General features: G+C 36.5%; 1 protein-coding gene across 3 annotated transcripts in view; it reads left to right on the top strand.

Moving 5' to 3' along the window:
• Positions 1-23,305, top strand: part of Dennd1b (DENN domain containing 1B) — a 227,737-nt gene that overhangs the window by 65,943 nt on the left and 138,489 nt on the right. For all 3 annotated transcript variants that reach the window (XM_055624574.1, XM_055624573.1, XM_055624576.1), the window contains 2 exons: positions 4,070-4,119; positions 6,051-6,170. In XM_055624574.1, coding sequence (XP_055480549.1) covers positions 4,070-4,119; positions 6,051-6,170 — 170 coding nt within the window. The remainder of the gene's footprint in view (positions 1-4,069; positions 4,120-6,050; positions 6,171-23,305) is intronic.

Genomic DNA, 23,305 nt, shown 5'->3' with positions numbered 1-23,305 from the left:
TGCATCTCCCTGATTACTAAGGATGTTGAGCATTTCTTTAGGTGTTTCTCTGCTATTCAGTATTCCTGTATTGAGAATTTCTGTTTAGCTCTGTACCTCATATTTTTTAATTGGATTACTTGATTGTTGCTGTTTAACTTCTTGAGTTCTTTATATATTCTGGATATTAGCCCTCTGTCAGATATAGCGTTGGTGAAGATCCTTTCTGAAGTATCTTTATAATTACTGGAGTCAAGATTATTTGAAATAAAATGAGTCTGGATTCTGGCTATTCCTACTGTTTCTGTGGTGAGGTTCATAGGTGCACCTCCGTTCCATGGCTAGTTCTAGAAGGGGTTCTTGGTTTAACTGTTAGATGTCTCATAGTAAGTTTCTGGAAAAGTAAGAGTAGAGATGCTTTCTTCACAGGAAACTGGTCATTGCTGCTGTGTCATTGTGTGATGTACTAAATCCTCACAGCTCATTCTACAAGCACATGGAAAGGGCTTACTTAGTAGAGTGGACCTGGAGAGATAATTCCTGATTCTTGGAGAGAGATTTTTAGTTAACTAGTTCCTACATGAATCTACATCACCTCTCTGTTCATGAGAGTTCAGCTGTTCCTGACTGTTATGCACTGTGTTGAGCTTTGTTCTAGGATCACTTCCTGTAGTATTAGCTGGAGGAACAGTGATTGCCCATAGAAAACCTTCAAGATTGAGCCTTTGACCTCTGAGGAGGAGACCCACCACTCCATCCTGCCGCCCTTCCACTTGTGGGGATTTATGTCCCAGCAAAGTCTTAGGAATGGAGGTTTGGAGTTTAACTGACTTTGCCATATGCAGCAATGGGGGACAGGATAGTTATGAAATTGAATTAGTGATTTTGGTGAATGATTCGTTGTATTTGGGAGTCGGGGAGAGGAGGGGTCTAAATGATTCCCATATTTTTTGTTTGGATATCTTTGGAGAGGATTCTGTGACTGTATATGTTAAGGGCTGTAACTTCAGTTCTACACATCCTAAATGGGAGGCGTTGTACTGTTGAGAAAGTGGTGTGGGGAAGTGGGTGAGTATATATGGGTAATGATGTACTTCATGAAGAGACCTAAGCTGTAAGAAGTTGTAATACACAAAGTTGAAGTAAGTGGTGTACATTAGATTTCCTGTGCACAACAGGAAAGAGAGAAGTATGTAGCTTTAGAAAGCACTGCCATTTGTTTGGAGGAAGTTGTGGCGAAAGTGGAAGTGGAAATAGGTCATAGAAATGACACATTTCAACCTACAGCCTTTCCAAAGCACTTCTAAGACCAGATGTGGATTTTAGAATATTTCAGGAAGATTGTTTCTTAAGTGCTTGTTTCAGCTTAGATGCTGCATGGTAGCTTTCTGGGTGAGTGGACTGTCTGTCCAACACTAGCATTTACTCTTCTCTTTCACAAGATGGCTTCTTTACAAGGCTGTAGGTGAGCTACATTCTGTGGGACAAACACTTAATAAAGACGTTTACGGTGGGGACGAGGGAGGGTAGGATTGGGAGGGAAGGAGGAAGGGAGGTACAGGGGGGATACAAATTGAATAAAATTTAATTAATAAAAAATAAAGATTAAAAAAGAAAAAAAAGACATTTACGTGAATTACTTCCAATCATTAATATTATTAGTTGTCTTATTTTGCAAAGAACATGTACAAAATATTCATTATTGTCCATTGGTATTTTGATCTAGATAATTTCATATTCTAGTTCATTCTTTTTGTTATTTGTTTTTATCTTTGACACGTGTTAACAATTGTGATTTTTTTTGTGTGTGTGAGAATAATATATTTTTATTAAAATATTCTGAAACTATTTTTTTTTCTTGGTTTAGGAAATTTTTGTAGAACTAAATTTTTTTAGTAGCACAAGAAACTTATCTCTGGTTTATGATCAGCAGTATGGTAAACCTAAGTAATCTATGAACACATATCTAGAAGTAACTGTGTGTTTGTGTGTGTGTGAGAGAGAGACAGGAGAAAGGAGGGAGAATTAGAATATAAAACCTCATAGTTATTTCTAATATATGTAGATTTTCAATATAAGTATGATTTTCAATTATCACTGTTATTAAAATGACTCAAGGAAAAAAGCTGAGTCCATTTTTTCTCTCTTTAACCCCTCCCCCTTTATAACTTTAGTTTATAATGCACCTGTAATTAAGGAGGAAACCACGTCCTTGGAACTCGATAGGACTTGAGCTATTGATCTGTGTGCACCCTGCCTAGAGTGTCAGGGGAGAGCAGTCAGCAGCAGAGCTGCTCTGTCACTGACGTGAGCTGAGAGGATGTTTTTTTCTATACTCTTTATACACTTGTCTATAGACCTGCTGGCTGGTTGAATTTTAAAGAGTGAAGAGGTTTAAAGACTTGTCCCCTGAGGGACGCTACTGCCAGTTGGGAAGCGAGCTGAGGCTGTTTGCAGAAGTGTGCTGCATGCATGTTGCTTATGGAAAAGAGGGGGTGTTTGTGAAAGATTTAGCAACTCAAGGAGAGGCTGCCTTCTTAATTTGAGCATGAAAATTTATGTGAAATATACAGCTAATTTACATATATTCTGAGGTAGAGATTGACTCTGAATATGTTACATTTTTCTGAATTATATGGGTAATTTTGAAGGAGTTTATCTTACCATTGTAGTTGTAACCATGGGTAAATGGCTTCATGTTGTGTGACCAAAGATAACGACTAAGCAACAATAAAATGAAAACAACTGTCCTCATTTCAAATAAGCTGTTTTTCAGTAATTTATTTCATGTCTAGTGACTTCTTTAATAACATTTAGCAAAATACTATCAAGAGTAAAATAACTTTCTCTAAACATGGGCCTGTGTTCGAACTTTTAATGGTATGCATTCATAAGAAAGTCTGATTCTCACCCTAAGGCTTGAAGGGTTTTTTTTTTTTTCCCCCTTAATATGATGCTTTTCTTTCTGCTTCTCTGAGTTAGTTCTCTTGACACTTTCTTTGGTATTGCTATTGGATTTCTACAGTATTTTATTTTTAACTGATAATTGTAGTATGTATTTTTAAAAGGTAAGAAATTCTACTTAGAAATACTCAGTACTGTATTTCCATAGAAGGTTCTTGCATTTGGATCTGTCTCATTTTACTAGATTTTAGTTTTATTGGTAAATGGCATTTGTGGAAGTGTTGGCTTTGCTTAAATATTTGCTCCTTTGCTTCCTTACAGGAATTGTGTTCAGTTTTTGCGCCTAAGATGCCCTACTTTAATTTGTAATTATAGGTAGAACTTTAGGCTCAGTTAAATTTTAATGTATTACTCAGCTGTATCAAAGTAGGTCTTCTTTTATTTTTCCAGCTGTCTGACTGTTGCTTGAATTTTATTGTAATTTTAAATAAATATTATCTCTAAATTTTAATGAGATTATCATCTGTTTTAGTAAAACATTGATTTTAAGTACTTACTATTTTAATATTTGGCTATGAGAGACTTATTTTAGTACACACATTTAGGAGGGCTATTTGAAATGAATTTAGCACCGAGTATTTAAAGATGTAAATGTATGTTTCACACTCTATACAAAGTCTTATAAATTTTTTTGTAGTTTTTAAAATACTATCATATGGACATGCAGAATTGTCAGAGCTTTTAGTAATTTATTCTGCTGCCAACTTCATTCCCTTTCTCTGCCTGCGTTTTAATTGAAACAACATTTGTATTTTTGAGGCAGAATCTGTGAAAAGTCCCTGTGGCTAGCCTGTGGTACAAGCAGCAGCAGACATAGCTTGCCCATCTGGCGCCTTGCTCCATGTGAGATCCATATGGCCTTGTTGAAGGGACCCCAGCAGGGCTGCGGAGGGCGTTAATGCCCCTCCGGCCAGGCCGGTCCCTCCTGGGGCTTCCGGGCATTGTCAGCACAATCTGCTAAAGCACACTCTTAATTCCTTTTTAATAATCAATTATTTCAGTCTGAGAATCTGTGCCTTTGTCTTAAAAATACTTCACCAGCTCCTTGAAATTGTCTCAAAAGTTTTAACTGCATCTTTAAAAAATCTTCTAAAGCATCCTCTTTATTTTGAATTTTCATTTGTAGGAAGTACTGCAGAGCGTGCCCAAGTTCTGTTTTCCCTTTGACGTGGAAAGGTATAGTATAAGTTAATAATTAAGATCACTTTATCCTTCCTTTCTTAGCACACATTTCAAAAACATTAAATATACATTTTAAGAAAATGGCATATACCTTTATTCTTCTGTGCAAACCCGGGAGATGTGAGATTCAGAATTAGATAATGTGGACAGTGACAAAACCTTTCAGATTATTCCATGTTTTACTTCCTCCTCCGTGTCCAGTATAGTGGTCTTAAAATGACACTGGCCACAGGTTATATTTCTCCTCCTTATTCTTTAGGTATAGACTGTGAGCACTAGCAGAAAAAAAAAAGTTATTGGTCTTTAATCAGACCTTCAGATGTTCCTTTAAAACTAGACCTTTCCCTGCTTTCCTTCCCTGTTCATCCTAACTGGAAGAGTGTCTGTGTGATGTTGTGAGCTCACTGTTAGTTTTCTCCCAGAAACAGTGTCATAGAACCTGCTACTGAGGGTGGCTGTGGGAAACTAACGCACTAACTTTGACAGCTTCATTGTGTTTATAGTTCACTGCAAACACTAAATGAACTTGTATGCAATTGCAATTTAATATGATAGAAATCTCTTTGGACATAATGACATTTATTGTTTTTCATATGACTTATCACTATTATTAGTTATATTTTAAGAACCTACTAAAAAGTTTTTAAAATAAAAATTATTTTATGCCAGGCTTGGTGATACACACCTGTAGTCCCAGCACTCTGAGAGGCAGAGGTAGGTGGATCTCTGTAAGTTTGAGGCCTGCCTGGTCTACAAAGTGAATCCAGGACAGTCAGGACTACACAGAGAAACCCTGTCTCGAAGAAAACAAATAAACAAACAAACAACAACAACAAACAAACAATTATTTTAGGAAGAAAGTATAAAATAAAGGAAAAAAAATCCAATAAGATATTATAAATCTTGAACACCAGAAACATATTAATCACTGGAGGATTGATTTGAAGTATTTAAAACTAGAAAATACACAGTCCATTTAGATGTGTCCTTGCCCCAGCCATTTCGATATGTACCTGTTCAATAACTGGTAGTTTGTGACAAAATAATTTATACTTTTAGAACACTGGTAGTAATTTATTTAACTTTTCAAAATACGTATGACTTTTAAAACCAAAATTTTTATGTCATCAATATTTTATTTTGGGACAAAGAACATGAAGTTCAATTGGGGTTTTATGAGCCAGTATCTGGAAATATGCTAATGCATTTTAAACAGAGGTAAGCATTTTGTCTAGTGATTTATACCATCCCTTATGCTGAAGTGTGACATATAATTTGGTTCCCTTTTATTTATTTCAAAATCAGGTAAAGTCATTACAGACCAAATAGGCTTCTTCAGTAGGAAGTGGTTTTTTTGAGACGATGTTTGAATGTGTCCCTTGTTGACAGTTTTAAAAGGTAATGCTAAGGAAGATGCCTGTCGCGCTTGGCGTGGTGTACAGCGGGTGAAAATGTCAACAGAGGAAGCCAATCAGTACGATGGTGGTCACCCTTAGAGCATGAAGCAGCACAGTTTGCTATCCAAGCAGTTAAAAATTTGGAAAAATAGAATACTGTAGAGAGATAGGCTAGAGGTAAGTGCAGAGACAGAATCTGTTGAGAGTAACCTAACCTTGGCTCCAACCTCATCATGTATTTTTATGGGTAACTTAATCTTCTGAAAATATAGGATGAACTTTGATTTCCAAGTGAGGCATTTAATTATGGTAACGTGCTCTACCCCTGAGCTGTTAGGACTTACTGTTGTGCTTGACTCATAACTCCTGAGTTGGTTTACAGATCATGCCTCTTCTAGTTATTGAATATCAGTCCAGCTTCTAAAGCCCAGTACTGGAAAGGTGAGACCCATGTCAAGTACTAGTCTTGCCTTTTTATCTACAAGAAAATGAGCACAGATTTAATACTATGATGTTGTTATACCTTAGGGCGTCTCAGAATCAAGTTGGACAGCACTTTACCTTCGTTCTGACAGACATTGAAAGTAAGCAGAGGTTTGGGTTCTGCAGACTCACATCAGGAGGCAGAATCTGTTTATGTATTCTTAGGTGAGTAATTATAATCACAACGTGGCTGGAAATACATTTTCCTTTTCTCCATCATGCTCAGGATCCCAAAAAAGTCACAACAAAGCAGCTTTTTATACTTTATTTTCTCTACTTGTTCAGTCTAAATCCAAGAAAGTTGAGAAAGTATTTCTCTTCTGTTCCATATACAGAATAAATTGTTTACAGTAACATATTACATATTAGAATTTTTCTTAAAAGAACTAAACATTTTAAAGATTAGGTATTATGGATTTATTACTGAAAACTAAATATTAACATATGAGTAGTGGTATGTGTAAATAGAATAAAACTTAATAAAGTCAACGCATGCTCTCTTCTGTCATTGATGCACATGTGACTTTTGTGAATGAACTGCTGTTTTGAAGCAAAAATTTCAAACTTGTGTTTGCAGAAGAAGCTAGAGAGTTTTGTTAGGCTCCTGGGTATTTTAAAATATTTAAAAGATGTTGTTAACCTTACACATTTTAGGAAGTTTTACACAAGAAGTTCCTAACTTCTTTTTAGAAATAGAGATATTTGCTAATTACAGATCTTACCTATCCCAGTAGAAACAATAAGCTGGAATAAATGGGGTTTTAGTTATATGATGATCTTGCTAGATTGCATTGTGTCCTTCTGCACAGAACTGTGATTGGAGTTGTTTGCAGTTGAAAAAGAAGCATTTTAACTTAGTTCCTGTAAGATGTCAGTGGTGAAGGAAGAATCCAGATGTAGCACATAAAAAGTAGAATTCTTCACCTTTTCACCGAAGATAGTGGTAGCCTGGAATACTTAATAAATAAAGCATTTTTACTAAAATGCTTTAGTAAAAGAGTAAAGGATAGTGATAGAAATGATAATAACACTCAAATTGCAGATTCATATTTCATGAGGAAAACCTTGTGTAATAGTTACTTTTCTCTTTCTGCGATACAACACCGTGACCAAAACAACTTATTGAAGGAAGACTTTATTTTGGGCTAATGGTTTCAGAAAGATGAAAGTCCATCAGATCATCATGGCAGGGCATCATGGCAGCAGACAGCAGGCACGATGGCAGGAACAGCTGAAAGCTCACATTCCAAGCCATAAGCAGGAAATCAGAGCGCCAACTCAAATGGTGCCAATGTTTTTAGTGCTCAAAGCCCACCCCTAGTGACATACTTTCTCCAGCAAGGCCACACCTTGTAAGACTGTCAGGACAGCCACCAACTGGAGACTGAGTATTCAAAAGTATTCAAATGCCTAAACTATGGGGGCATCTCATTCAAACAATCATACCATGGCATAAAATTGATGGCCTCTCAGTTCATTTGGTATCGAGGTGAATTTGTCAGTCCCTGATACTCACATATGGTAGTGCATGCCTATAAAAGTAACACTTAGAAAGTGAAGCAGGAGGATTGCAAATTTGAGGCTAGTCTCTATATAGTGAGGCCTGAGATTTAATAAAAATACTCCAAACAAATGTTAGAGCTGAGGATTCTACCGTTCCTTATTATTTTTGATGACCCATTTGAAAAAAAGTTATAGACATTATTTGTTTAGATTTGAATCTGCATTCAGTAGTTTACCCAACTACCTTCAAATTGAATTTCTGATACTATTTATAATTAAAGAGTTTGAACTGTTCCCTGTTTTTAACTCAAAGTATTTTTAATGTATTGAACCTTTTTCTAAGCCAAAATAATTATTGAATACTCACCATACTTTATATAGGTTTCTTGTAATTTTTAAATTAAGAAAAGCTATCAATATTTTAAAATTTATGTAAAATATGAAATATATTTCTTGTTAAATGATTGAGAAAAATGTGTAATGTATATGTATTTGTAAGCCAGTTGTCATTAATTTGTAGAAGTTATTTTGTTAACTCAAACTTGTATATTTGGACCCCTGACTTACTTGCAAAAATGTGGTTATATTATGTGAAAATAATAAATGAACAGTAAAAACATGTCAATAAGATAGCCTTTTAGTGAGCATCATTGGTTATTTGATTTTTATTAAAGTATTCTTTTATATTTAGTCTCTTTTTTATTGCTTGCCAGTGATTTTGGTGGGTAGGGAATATGATGAGTCATATATGGTGAGACATCCTGGAGAAAACTTTAAGTGTTTCAGCCTTCATGGACACTCTCCATGTTTATCCTTCAAAGTCAGGGCATCACAGTGGTCTTTGAGAACAGTTAATTTATAGAGCTATTAAACCGTAAATAGGGAATGTAATGATTGTAAAAACTTACTCAGAATGTTGCTGTATTAAATGAACATATTTAAGTTGTATTCATATTTGTTTTCTGTTTAAAAATTTATTTATCTATTTATTTATGTATTTATTACAATGTATTTATTTTGTATCTCAGCTGTAGCCCCCTGCCTCATCTCCTCCCAGTTCTACCCTTTCTCCCACACTTATGTTTTCAAAAGTAACTTGAAGTCTAATCTGAAAACACTTATGGCGGTTTGGTGCTAGCTTGGCCACTCTGAGTGGTGGTACTCAACCATCATGAAAAACATTGGAAGGAATGATAAAGCTTTACATATTCTGGGAAAATACTCTTTACTTTAAAAATGTATTATAGTGATGAAAGCCTTTGTTTACCTAACCTGAAACCTTGAAACCTTAGAGACTGGTGTGCTTGATCCCACAATGATGGTATACACACACACACACACACACACGTATACCATATATATAAAATATAAGGATACATATATTATATATATTTACATATGTACACCATATATATATAAAATAGAAGGAAAATTTTAAAGTAAATGCATGTAATAAGTTGGTAGGAATAGATTGAGAAGCACTCAAGTGGGCTTGACAGTCACTTGATAGCAAGCATCTATTAAGTTAAGAGAACAACTGGCCAAGTCTCCAAGGAGCTCACCAAAGAGGAAGTGTGAACAGTCGGTCTCACTGAGGAAAAAGTGAGTGCATTAAGATGGGCAGTTGCTCGTCATGGGGTGGGGGGGGGCATTCCTATGACTGTAGCAGTTAGGAGCCGGAAAGCAGGGGTTGATGGCGTGAGTCCACAGTGAGACCTTGTTTCTCGTTACTGCCCCCAAATCACAATGTATTTTTAATTATCCTGAAAAGACATGAATGTTAGATTATATAGTCTTTGTAAGATTATCAAGTTAAAGGAAATTTGATAATATCAGAATTTTGAGGTTTCTTGTTCCTGTAGTTTTAGCTCTTGGATTCTTCCAGAGTGTGTAAAAATGTATCAGCAGTGTTCATGGTAACGAGCTTTAAAGAAGCAGAAGATATTTAACACTCAAAGAGAGAACCTGCTATTCTTATTCTGCTAAGTGTACATGGTATTACGATGACTCTTAATTACTGACTACTATACCACAGATAAGTGCATCTCCTAGCCTTCATTAGAGAATCTTTTTATTCAGTAAGTGGAAATTAGAGTAGAGATTTTTTTGTGATTCTTTTCTTCTTCTTCTTCTTCTTCTTCTTATTGTTATTATTATTATTAATTACACTTTATTCATTTTGTATCCCCCCATAAGCCCCTCCCTCCTCCCCTCCCCTTTCTTCATGCATGCTCCTCCCCACGTCCACTATTAGGGGAGGTCTTCCTCTCCTTCCTTCTGATCTTAGTCTATCGGATCACATCAGGAGTGGCTGCATTGTCTTCTTCTGTGGCCTGGTAATAAGCGATGGTACATGTATATTGCACTCCCTGCCACCCCAAGGCTCAAGGATTGTCATGGAAGAGGGGGCTAAAGAAATTGTCCAAGCCAGAGGTAGTAGGTGACTACAAAGAAACAATGTTTTCAAGGCATAACAGGGTTGCTGCATCTAAGAATTCATAGTGATTTTGACAGTGTGTATATGAAGAGTGCAAACGGAAGCCAGATAAAAATCTCCGCATGAGTGGTGAGCTGGGCAAAAAGTGCAGCCCTTTGCTGGTAACTGTTGATAATTCATAGCTTCTGGAGAGGGGAATTCAATTTTCTTTAAGGGTATGACTTTTGGTACATATTCTGACCATTCTCTCCAAGGTAGACCCTGCTCCAAAGAATATTTAGGCAACACATACTAGAGTGAATAGATTAAATAAATGTGAGCACAATGATGGGTAGGTATGGGTGTGAGGGTGGATCTGGGAAGAGTTAGGGCTGGAGGATGGATGAATATGATCAAAATACATTATATGAAATTCTCAAAGAATTAAAGAAAAATATTATTAAAAATAGTTTTATAGAAAGAGCATACCACTTGGCTATTTAATACTAAATGATTAGACCTAAAAAAACACATATAAAAATGACATATAGACTGATCATGTTGTACTTATGTAATTAGGAATATAAATATATCTGTGTAATAACAATTAATGAAAAAAGAGGCAATAGATTTTACAGAGATCCAAGAGGTATATATGGAAGAGTTTAAAGAAGGAAAAGGGAGGGAGAAATGATGTAATTATAGTTGCAAAAAAATAAAAGAAATATTGTACTATTATAAAATAGTGTCATGCAGGATTTTACTGGTCTAGGATTCTAAGATGCTATCGTTATGTAGATAGATGATTAACTATAAATAGAACTTTATTCGTTCTGTGAGGATGAATAGGATGCATCCAGCTTTCTTTTGTCAGGTAAATATATATGGCATATTTGCAGGACGGGAAGTTATCTTACTGTGTGTGCTGCACTGGACAGCTAGCTGCCTACTGGCCGCCGCAGTGCAGTAGAACTGAGAACAGAAACAGGGCAGCTGTGGTCTATGCCCTTGAAGTTTAAGATCAGGATGTGATAAGTGACCTCTGAAAGAAAAAGAACACATTGATGGGGTGACGATGACAGTTAGGAGCCCAGATGTTAGTGCTTTCCCCTCGTTTCCATATAGCAGAGTCAATCCGAGAAATGTTTTATTGGTTGAAAAACGTGTTAGATATTTCTAAAAGTTCTTAGTACCTTGAAGCAATACTTGCTAGATTTTATATTGTATGCTTAGAATGTACTAGAAAAAAGTTTGGGATAATGCAAACATTTAAAGCTCAGAGTAAGCAATGATGTGTGTGGAAGGAGCCAGGGCGAGAAGAGTAACCACACAGCCATTCAGTTTCTCAGACTCCCTTGTCACAGGCTTCCAGTTGGTGAGTGAGGAGCTCTTCTGATGATGACTAGGTGCTGGAGAAGCTGTAAGGAATATTTACAGTCAGGTTCCAAAGCCTTTGACTTAGAACGCTTGTACTTAATACAGCTGAAACTTACTGAAGAACCAGACAAAATGCTTTTGTCAACAAGTTGCAGAGCATCCACACAGACCTACCAAACAAAACAAAGACAAAGATAACAAAACAAAACAAAGCAAAACACAACAGAAGCCATTTGTATTTGTGACACATAATGCTTTCATTGTGATTTAAGTTTCAGCCTTATTTCCATATTACCCAAGGTTTATTTATATGTTTTTGTGCAGTTTATCAAGTTAGAGGATTAACTGCCAGTGTGTATAATTTGAAAAATTCCCAGGTATCTTTAAAGTAGTTCATAAGAGCTCCTTTAACTTTCCTAGTCTCCTGTGCAAGTGGCCAGAGATACTGTGCATGGTCAATCTGACAGTTGATCACTTTGTGTCCTGCTTCCTTGATAAGTTGGAACTGCACACCTAGTGCGCACTACTAAAGCCAGTTTTTGCTTTTCTTCTAGAATTACGTTATCAAAATATTAGTCACTTCATATGTTTTTAAAATTTCTATTAATATTGTCTATTTTTTAGGTAAAAAATTAGTACAATTTAATATTGAAATGACATTTAATTTAAAGCTCGTGTGTCTGTCAGTTCTTTTCTGTGAAGTGTCTGTCTGGAGTTAACAAGATTTCAAAGCTCTCCTCGGAGATCACTAACCTTATTGCTCGTGTTTAGAATTGCTTTCATATGCTAGCAAAGATTCAAGAAATACTCTTCCACCTCTAATTTCATTAACAAAATTTTACAACTATAAAAATGTCGCCAAGGGTTCAAAATGAAATACTCTAATGAGGAAGGCAGATTTATGTTTAAGGGTTTTGTAGCCCCCTTTGCTACCTGTAACTCATACCAAACTTGAAGGCTTCACCCTCTTCCTCTGGACAAATCCCCCAGAAGCAGAATGTTTCAATTTTACACATTTTGTGTCAATTTTCTAGTGGACAAACAGCCTCCAGACATGAGAGGCCTTCCTAGGGAAAGGAAGGCAGTCTCCTTGGTTTTACTTGATTGCTGGGCGTCAGGCTCCTGCTGGCCACTCAAACTGGTGGCAGCTGCTGGACCATTTGATAAAAAGCATTTCCTTTCCTTTATTTAACCTTTGACGTTTGAATGTAAAACTTTTACAACTCTATGGTGGAAGTCAAAGTGTTGGGGAGTATTTTGACTCCACCAGAGGAACTCATGATTTTGTGTATGTGTTTGTCTTTTGCCTGTTGTCTTCCTTGGAAATTTAGGGCATAATATTACAGTTACACTTTAGCCTCTTAGTTTTAGAAGAGTAATTTGTTTTATGTTTCTATATTTACCAATCTGTAACAGTCATACAGATTGTTGACTGTTTGTTTGTTGATGAGGTTACATTTTTCACTTTTAAAATATTCAAACAGAAAAGCAGATTTTTCCCCCTACCTGTTTGTTGAATGTTTTAACTTCCTTGCATTCTGTGGTTGGCATATAAAAATCAACTTTTAAATATGTTTGGAAGTACAAAAAAATAGGGGAAAATTTTAAGTTACCGATAACTTAATCAATTTAAGAGCTTATATGTTAGTGAAAATTACTTTGAATAAATAATACTTAGAAATTACACAAGAAACTACAAAAAACCAACTGAATAAAAACTCCCAAAACTTCAAACCTGTGATATTTCTTATCATTGAAGGTATACATGATTTATAATACTTATTTTATGTGAGTGTTCTATTAAAAATTTTAGGCAAAATGCTTTTCTTAAGAAGGAGCTATTATTTATTTTACCACAAAAATGTGAAATAAAATATTTTTAAAACATTGGAATTATTTCACTCTTTATGCTCTATCAGAAAATGAAGTTAGAGGTGGTAATTTCTGTTGAGCACTTGCTTCCTATTATGAGTTGTGAATTTAGTTTACTTCAGGGATCAGTCGGGTAAGAGCCCTAAATGAGAAGTAGGTTAGGTGCCTTATAGGAGATCGAGGAAGGTGCCGTGCTCACAACACATGGCACAGAGGAGTACCTCTCAGCGCTAGGCTTTTGTTAGGGGAATATTGCGTGGCCAGAGCCCAGGTCTTACGACTTCTAGAGGAACAAAACACCCTGAGATTTTTCCATTGCATTGTCTGAGACTTAGAAACTGCCAGTTTACTAGATAAAGGACAGCCATAGAATTGCTGGTGTAGAAACAGAGCCCTGTTGGCTGGGTGCAGCTGCAGATGGCCAGCCTGCAGCCTCAGCGCTAGATGCTTCCTATTTTGCCGCAGAAAATACCTTTGTTTTTGCATGTTCTTAGGAGCATGTCTGGGTGCTTACAGACTGTTTTCACTTAGATATGAGTGCTATTTTTTTCTTTTTATTAAAAAGTGAGAATGATTTATGGCAACGAACAGTTAGTTACTGAGAACCAGCGCATGCTCTCACTTGGTTCTTTGCGGTAATGTACATGCTGATGTGTCAGGAAATGATCTTGCAGAAATCTGAGTTTGTCTTAGTATTTCGAACATATATTATGTACAGAGAAAACTGTTGTCTTGATAATGTCATTATGAATATTGTGCTTAGGCTTGTGCATTGACACATACGGATTTATGCTACCTTTATTATGTTGCAGGCTATGTCCTTTCCAAAAATTTTAGCAATGTGAAGAACATACAACCTATCAAACCTAGAATTGGCAGGGATTACCAAATTGTTAGACAAAATCACTTAATGGATCTGAGAAATTTTCACTTTCCAGGTGGGCTGTAGTTTGAAACTTATAAAAAGTAATGCTGTGAATATCAAACATGTATTTGACATTTCTTCTTTGCTTCAAAGGATAGAACTATGTAGATTATTTAACATTAAGCAGGTGCTCAGTATGGTGGTGAATGACTACAATCCCAGCATTTGGGAGGCTGAGTCAAGAGGGTGACCACTTTAACACCAGACTAGGGTACGTAGCAAGGACCATTTCCAAAAGAATTAAAAGCTGAAAACAGATTGACTTGTTGCAGTTTATTCAACCGTCTGTATTGGAAGAGGAACACATATGATCAGGCAGTATGAGTAGAATGGTCATCCTAAATTAGCCATTTGGCAGCCTTGTTACCAGGAATAATTTGTCATATCTTAGTATATTCAGACTATAATGATTATAATGATTGAATGAGCTAGTTCATATAAAATACATAACATTTGGTTTAATGAATCTGTAGTGCTTTATTTTCAAGTTGTAGTTCCTGTAGTGACAGCACAGAGTTTATGATTCTTAAATTGGGACTTTTTCACTCGGTGGACTTAGTATTGCCCTGAGTAACACTCCACAAACAAACATAAAGCAAAGCCAGCCTGAAAGAGGTCTGAGAAATACATTATATAGGTAAACATTGTTTTGTTTTGTTTTATCTTTTGTTTTAACCTTGTTTTAAAATGTCAATCTGTTGTAGACAGTCTGGTATCAGGATGAGCTACTGTGAAAGGTAGTATTTTTGGATGCACACAAAACATTTTATAAATATATGTGTATCACATATATAATATATATATATGGATATTCCAAAAACCTATAATAAGAACTTTGAAAAATTTAGATGCACTCTAAATATGAAGATAACAAATATTACTTATTAAGATAATTTATTAAATTATTTTTATCACTTACAAAAATAAGTCAATAGTCCTATTAGGTACTTAATGAAAACTGAGTTCTGACTTATCTTCGCAATTTGAAAATAAATTGAGAGTGGAAGCTAAACAATAAAAAACAATAGTGCACACAAGAAAGCAAGACAATTTAATGGACTACTCAGGTATTTGGTCTATGAAAAAAATATTACTTAACTTTATAAGGGCTTATAATTATGAAATTATATTTTTTATTTTCACAGTAGCCTAGGAAAAAGGAAATGTAACCACCTGAAATGAAAACTTTTATTTTTTTCTTTTTAGTACTTGAGAACAGTTAGGTAAGAATTTTTCTTACCTGGACACATATATTTGAGGGATGTGACATATGAAATTTCCTGAAATAGTACTTTTCTCTAGACTGTTAAAAGTTGAAGTGTGAGGTTAAAAACAAATGGAGGTATTCTATTCTTAAACTACTATGTGTCTTGATAGAAGAAGAAATTATTTATTTTTCTTTTAATGAAAATATTTTTTCATTTAATATATCATGATTATGGGTTCTCCTCTCTCTGAGACTCCTCCCAGTTCTTCATCTTCCCTCCTATCTGGATCCATCTTCTTTTTGTCTCATTAGAAAACAAACAAGCATCTAAGGGATAATAATAAACTATTATAATATAATATAATATAATATAATATAATATAATATAATATAATATAATATAATATAATATAAAAACCAGAATCAAACATTAGAATAGGATGAAACAAACAAAAGGAAAAGACTCCAACAACTGACACAAGAAACAGTATAGATGCAGAGACCCACTCATTTGCCCACTCAGGAATGGTACCCAAATATAAAGGCAGAAGGCATAATTATACACAAAAGACCTGTAGGGTAAAAAAAAAAAAGGAGAGAGAAAAAAAGAATTTAAACAAACAAGCAAACAAATAACCAAGAGAAGAAAAGAAGAGGAGAAAAAGGAAGAAAACATAGAGAAGGAGAAAGACTAAGACTGTGATGGCTGAGCAAGATTTTGATCTGTGAATATAGCAGGTCATTAAGAGTCATTTTTATCACTACTTTTTCTTTTGCTTTTGCTTTCTTTTCCTTCATTCTTTTCTTTCTCTTTTTGGGGGGAGGAACATTAATATTTGTCTTAACTTAGGTTTCTGGCCTATTTAGTCTCAGGTTCTAAGTAGGTCAAGTGTTGAGTGTGGCTTCCATCTTATGGAGTGGGCTTTAAACTGTATCAGATATTCACAAGCTCTGTGCCACCTTTGCACTAGCATGTCTTGTAGGTAGGGCAGACACCATTGTAGATCAAAGTGTTTCTAGTTGCATTGGTGTTTACATTTCTCCTTTGGTAGCATGTAGAGTACCTTTCAGGCCAAAATACTATAATGCCCATAGGGGTGAGGACTCTAGCTAGGCTTCAGCTTGGCTTCTCAATGTTCAGTGAGTTGTGTAGGTATTGTCTTCAGCAATAGGGCCTTGCTGTCAGTTTGTGGGAGAGCAGCCTTGAAAACAGCCTTGGTTGTTTGGGGTTTCACATGAGATCCCTTTGGCATATAACTCAATTAGATGTAACCCATTGCTGGCACTGGAAGCTTCATTTGGTGACAAGAGATGTCCAGTTGGGGCTGTCTCCCCTTTTATTTGGTGATTTCATATAGTTCACCTTCAGATAAGCATGTGTTTTAGGAAATTTCTCCTATATTATGTTTCCATGCTACCCCTACAATGGCCAGAAATTTCAGCTGCCTTTCTGCATATTCTATGCATCTCTCTTCCTTCCCCCTTTCTGATTAATTCCCTATTTCCCATTCATTTTTCCCCCTACCCTCTGTCCATCCATAACTATCTATTCTGTTTCTATATCCTAGGGAGATCTATCCATACCCTCTAGTTCCTTATTTTATTTCTAACCTCTGCAGTACTTGCTTCATTGACTGAACAGCTAATATCCCTATATAAGCAAATAGATATCATATTTGTGTTTCTGGATCAGAGTTACTCAGGATGATTTTTTTCCCTAGTTCTAGCCATTTGCCTGTGAATTTCATGTAATTAAAAAATAGCTTAGTAATAATACCCCATTGTGTAAATGTACCATGTTTTCTTCACCCATTCATCCACTAGGAGACGTTTGGGCTGTTTCCAATTTTGGGCTATTATGAATAAAGGAACAGAAAGTGGCTGTGTAATAGAGTGTAGAGTCCTTTTGTCCGATGCTCAAGAGTAGTATAGCTGGACCTTGAGGCAGATGGATTGTCATCTTCCTGAGGCTCCACCACAGTGGTTTCCACAGTGGCTGTAAAATCTATATTCCCAACAGCAATGGATGAGTGTTCCCTGTATTCCATATCGTTGCCAGCATGAACTGTCATTTGGCTTACTGATCTTAGCCATTCTGACAGGTGCAAGATAGAATCTTAAAGTCATTTTGATTTGCATTTCCCTGATGACTAAGGGTGGTGAACATTTCTTTGTTTTTCTCAAACTTGAGAATTCTGTTTAAATCTACACACGAGTTTTTTAAATTATTATTTGTTTTCTTGATATCCAGGTTTTTGAGTTCTTCATATATTTTGGATATTAGCCCTTTGTTAGATGTATAATTGGTAAAAATCTTGTTCCAGTCTGTAGCCTGTTGCTTTTCCCAGATGACAGTGCTCTTTGCTGGGCAGAAGCTTTTCAATTTCATGAGGTCCCGTTTATTAACTGTTAGTCGCAGCGTTGGTGCTAACAGTGTTCTGTTCACAAAGTCTTCTTCTATGCCGATGAGTTCAAGGCTATTCCCTACTTTCTCTTCTATCCCGTTAGTGTGTCTGCTTTTATGTCAAGGTCTGTGATCCATTTGAAGTTGAATTTTGTGCAGAGTGCTACAGATGGATCTATTTGCAGCAATCTAGTTTGACTAGCACCATTTTTTGAAGATGTTGTCTTTTTCCCAGTGTGTGTTTCTGGCTTCTTTATAAAACATGAGGTGTCCATAGGTGTGTGGACTTAACACCTTGGTCTTCAGTTCGACTCCATTCACCAACAGGTCTGTTTTTGTGCCAATATCATGCTACTTTTATTACTTTATCACTGTAAAACTTGAAATCATGGATAGCGATACCTCTCAAAGTTCTTTTATTATTCATGACTGTTTTAGCCATCCTGGCTTTATGTGTTTCCATAAAAGACTGTAAATTGTCCTTTGCAGAGATTTTGACCAATTGTTTTGTAATTGTGATGGGGATTAAAGGGGTATGGAATTTTGTCAAAGGCCTTTTTCTGCATCTAATAAGATGGTCACATGTTTTTTTGTCTTTCAGTGTGTTTATATAGTGGATTACTCTTATCAATTTACTTATGTTGAACCATTCCTGCTCTTTTGGGATGAAGTCTACTTGATGATCATGGGTGATTTTTTTTTTTTTTAATTTTGATGTGTTCTTGGATTTGGTTTGCAAGTATTTTAATTGAGTGTTTTTACATCTATTTTTCATAAGTCAAATTTGTAATTCTTATTCTTTGCAATGCTTTTATTTTGTTTTAGAGATCATGGTAACTGTGACACTGTAAAATGAATTGGGCAATGTTCTTTCTGTTTCTCTTTTGTGGAATAATTATATTAGCATTAAATCCTTCTTTGAAAGTCTGGTAGAATTCTCTACTAAAATGTCCAGCCCTGTGCTCTTTTTCAGTTGAAAGACTTTTAAATACTGTTTCTATTTTACTAGGGACTATAGGTTTGTTTAAATTGCTTGTCTGATCTTGATTTGTAGCTCAAGAACTTGTGCATTTATTTATTTATATCATTTATGTATATCAAGAAACTTATTTGTTTATTTTAGATGTTCCTATTTGGTAGGGTACAGGTTTTTAAAGTATATCTCTATGATATTCTGGATTTCCTTGGTGTTTTATCTCCCTTTTCATTTCTAATTTTGTTGATTTGAATATTCTCTCTCTTTCTTCCAGATAATTTGGCTAACAGTTTGTTAGTCTTACTGACTTTCTCAAAGAACCAACTCTTTGTTTCATTGGCAATTTGAGTTGTTTTTGTTTGTTTCTATTTTACTAATTTTATCCCCCCAGTTTATTTTTTTGCTGTCTACTATTTCTGGGTATGATTTCTTTTTGCTCTAGAGCTTTCAGGTATGCCATTATTGTTAAGATAGCTCTCTTTCTCCCTGTCTCTTTTTAAATGTAGGCACTTAATGCTATGAGCTTGCCTCTTAGAACTATTTTCATGGTGTCCCAAATGTTTGGGTATGTTGTGTCTTCATTTTCATTCAATTCTAGGAAGTCTTTTTGAGTTCTTCTTTCTTAATTTTTATCTTGATCCATTTTTCATTCAGTAGTGAGTTGCTCATTTTCCATGAATTTAAGATTTCTGTTGTTTCTGTTGTTCTTATCGAGCTATAGTCCCAGGTGGTCAGTTAGGATGCAGGGTGTTATCTTAATTTTCTTGTATCTGTTGGCACTTGTTTTGTGTCTGAGCATGTGTATTTTGGAGAAAGTTCCATGAGGTACTGAGAAGGTATATTCTTTTTTTTGTGTGTTTGAGTGACATATTCCATAAATATTTATTTGGTTTATAATATAAATTAGTTCCACATTTCTCAGTTTTATTTTTGTTTGGATGATGTCTTGTTTATTGGCAAGAGTTGGTAGTGAAGTCTCCCACTATCAGTGTGAGGACCCATATATGATTTAAACTTTAGTGGTGTTTCTTTTACCAACTTGGGTGCCCTGTGTTTGGGGCATGGATGTTAAGAATTGAGATGCCATCTTGGTGAAATTTTCCTTTGATAAGTGTGTAGTGTTCTTCCCTATCTTTTCTGATTAGTTTTGGTTTGAAGTCTTTTTTTGTCACATATCAAAATGGCTGCACCATCTCGCTTCTTAGGTCTATTTGCTTGGAATTTTTTTTCCATCCCTTTACCCTGAGGAGATGTCTGTCCTTAGGTTAAGGTGTGTTTGTTGGATGCAACAGGAGGATGAATTCTGTTTCTGTGTCCATTCTGTTAGTCTGTGTCTTTTTTTGCAGGGTGGGGAACTGATAACCACTGATGTTTAGAGTTACAATGGAGCAATGTTTGTTGATTTCCATTATTTGTTGTGCTGTGTTTCTGTCCCTTCTTCTTCTTGCTCTTCTTCTTCCTTCTTTTTTTATTTGCTATTCTGGACTTATTTATTCCCATGTTTTCTGTGTGTGTTACCTTCTTCAGACTGAAGTTTTATTTCTAGCTCCTCCTTTAGGGCTAGATTTATAGATGGATACTGCTTAAATTTGGTTCTGTCTTAGAATGCCTTTCTTTCTCCATCTATTGTGATTGAACATTTTGCTAACAACTTTCTAGGGTGTTACTTCTGTTCCTTATTAGGATGTGGATTCTGAAATCATATCATATCATATCATATCATATCATATCATATCATATCATATCATATCATGCTTATGGGAAGCACTTTACCTACGCAGCCATCTCACTGGCTCTAGGCTTTTAATTTGTGTTGAAAGAAGAGGGGGGGGGCGGAGCCAAGATGGCGACTAGCACACACAGTTTCCGAGCTGTGGAAGAGATAAAGTTCTGAGCTGATGTGTGGAAGAACTTCTGAAGCCAGGGAAACAACGGAGAGACTTTCTAAACAACAGGGAACATCGCAGGAGGTGAAAACCTTGGTCTCGGGTCACCCACGGACTTGATTGGGGAAGGTGAGAAACGATCCTTTGATCTCTCGGCACTCCCCTCCCCCAGACCTCCCTCCTCCTCGGCACAGGCACAGCCGACTCGCCTTTCTCAGCGCAGACCTAACTGCCTGGGGCCTGCAGCCACTGAGGCGGAGCCCCAAGCCCTTTATCGGCAAAGGCCAGCAGTACTGTGTCTCGGAGCCCCAGATTCACTCGCGGCGGCTGCACCATCCTCCCAGGGCCCGAGTCTGCTAGACGCCATACTAGCTCCGCACGAGCGCCATCACTGACGGTACGGCCCGCCCAATCCCACAGTGACAGAGAATACGCTATATACTCACCAAAACCAGACAAAAACGCCATACAAGCTAGACACACCAGGCGCTGGGCCTCCGAAGCTTGGAGAGCACAGTAAAGAGACCCCAGGACTTCCCAGAAAGCATCTGGACTAGCAACCCAGTCTCCAGTTACAGCGGGACTTTCTAACCTGGCGGCGGAGCAGCACTGAGCTGGCGGGGCACATCAGCCCTCCAGTTTAAGACTAACCAGGGCCAAACCAGAGAACAGAAAGGCTGATTACCCCGATTCCCACTGACGTGACCACCCTGAAATCTCCAGCTGCAGCAAGACCTCATAACCTGGCAGTGACAGCAGCACGGAACTGGCGGAGCACATCAAAGAAGCAGGGCCAAACCAGAGAACAGAGAGCCCAGATACGCCAATCTCTGCCAAGTGTCCTGCCTGTACAGCTAGTCCTCAGCATACGCTAAGGACACGGGACCTCTCTCAACTTCCTGAAGAATTCTCCAGACTCGAGAGAGAGACAGTACCAGTCTGATTGGCAGAATCCAAAAACAAACAGGGAAGGTCTCAGACAAGCCAATGACCAGGGGTAGGCGAAAGAACACTTCCAACATAAATCAGGACATCATGACTTCACCAGCAAACCCCAAAACCGATGGATACTCCAATTCATCAGAAGCACAGGAAAATGACCTTAAAGCCATGCTTGCTCAATTATTTGAGGCTTATAAGGAGGAAATGAACAAATCTTTCAAAGAGTTGGCCAGTCAATTGGAGGTAAAGAAAGAAGAAATAGACAAAACCCTTAAAGAAACACAGGCAAACATAGCCAAACAAATAGAGGCACAAGTAGAGAAAAAATTAGTGGCATACAAAAAGGAAATGAACAAGGAAATAGAGTCCATCGTAGAGAGACAGGAATCCAAATTCAAACACATAAAAGAAATGGTGCAAGGCATGAAAACAGAATTAGAATCAATAAAGAAAACACAAAATGAGAAAACTCTTGAGCTGGAGAACTTGGAGAAAAGATCAGGAACCACAAAAGTAAGCATCACCAACAGAATACAAGAGATGGAAGAGAGAATCTCTGGAGCTGAAGACACACTTGCAGAAATTGATACTTCTCTCAAAGAAAAAGTAAAATCAGAAAAATTCCAATCACAAAATATCCAAGAAATCAAGGATGCTATGAAAAGACAAAATCTAAGAATAATAGGAATTGATGAAAAAGAAGACTCCAGGCTCCAAGGTCCAGAAAATATTTTCAAAAAAATCATAGAAGAAAATTTTCCCAACTTAAAGAAAGAGATGTCCATAAATATACAAGAGGCCTACAGAACACCAAATAGACTAGACCAGAAAAGAAACACATCACGTCACATCATAGTCAAAACACTAAATCTACAGAACAAAGAAAAGATATTAAAAGCAGCAAGGGAAAAAGGCCAAGTAACATATGAAGGTAGACCTATCAGAATCACACCAGACTTCTCATCAGAAACTATGAAAGCCAGAAGGGCCTGGGCCAGCATCATGGAGACTCTAAGAGATCACAAATGTCAACCGAGACTACTATACCCTGCAAAGCTTTCAATCAACATAGATGGAGAAAACAAAATATTCCATGACAAAACTAAATTTACGCAATATCTATACAGCAAACCAACCCTACAGAAGATACTAGAAGGAAAACTCCAATCCAACGAAAACAAATTCACCCAAGAAAACAGGGCATACAGATAACATCCCAACAAAAATGAAAAGAAAACAAGCAATGAAACAAGGTAAGATCATCGACTCCATTACAAAAGGAACTAACATGCATTGGTCAATATTATCTATCAATATTAATGGACTCAACTCCCCAATAAAAAGACACAGGCTAACAGAATGGTTACGGAAACAGGACCCAACATTCTGTTGCATCCAAGAAACACACCTATGCAACAAAGATAAACACTACCTCAGAGTAAAGGGCTGGAAAAATGTTTTTCAAGCAAATGGTTCCAGAAAACAAGCTGGAGTAGCCATCCTAATATCTAATAAAATAGACTTTCAACCCAAGTTAATCAAAAAAGATAAGGAGGGCCACTATATTCTCATCAAAGGAAAAATCCAACAAGAGGACATCACAATTTTGAATATCTATGCCCCAAATACAAGAGCACCTACATTCGTAAATGAAACAATATTAAAGCTTAAATCATACATTGATCCTAATACCTTAATAGTAGGAGACTTCAACACCCCACTCTCATCAAGAGACAGATCAACCAGACAGACACCAAATAGGGAAATAAAAGCACTCACAGAATCCCTAAAT

This window comes from Psammomys obesus, unplaced genomic scaffold, assembly GCF_907164565.1.
Source record: "Psammomys obesus unplaced genomic scaffold, mPsaObe1.curated_primary_1811, whole genome shotgun sequence".
Classification (NCBI taxonomy): domain Eukaryota; kingdom Metazoa; phylum Chordata; class Mammalia; order Rodentia; family Muridae; genus Psammomys; species Psammomys obesus.
The sequence above is the reverse complement of the archived record's forward strand: the minus strand, read 5'-3'. Positions and strand labels throughout refer to the sequence as shown.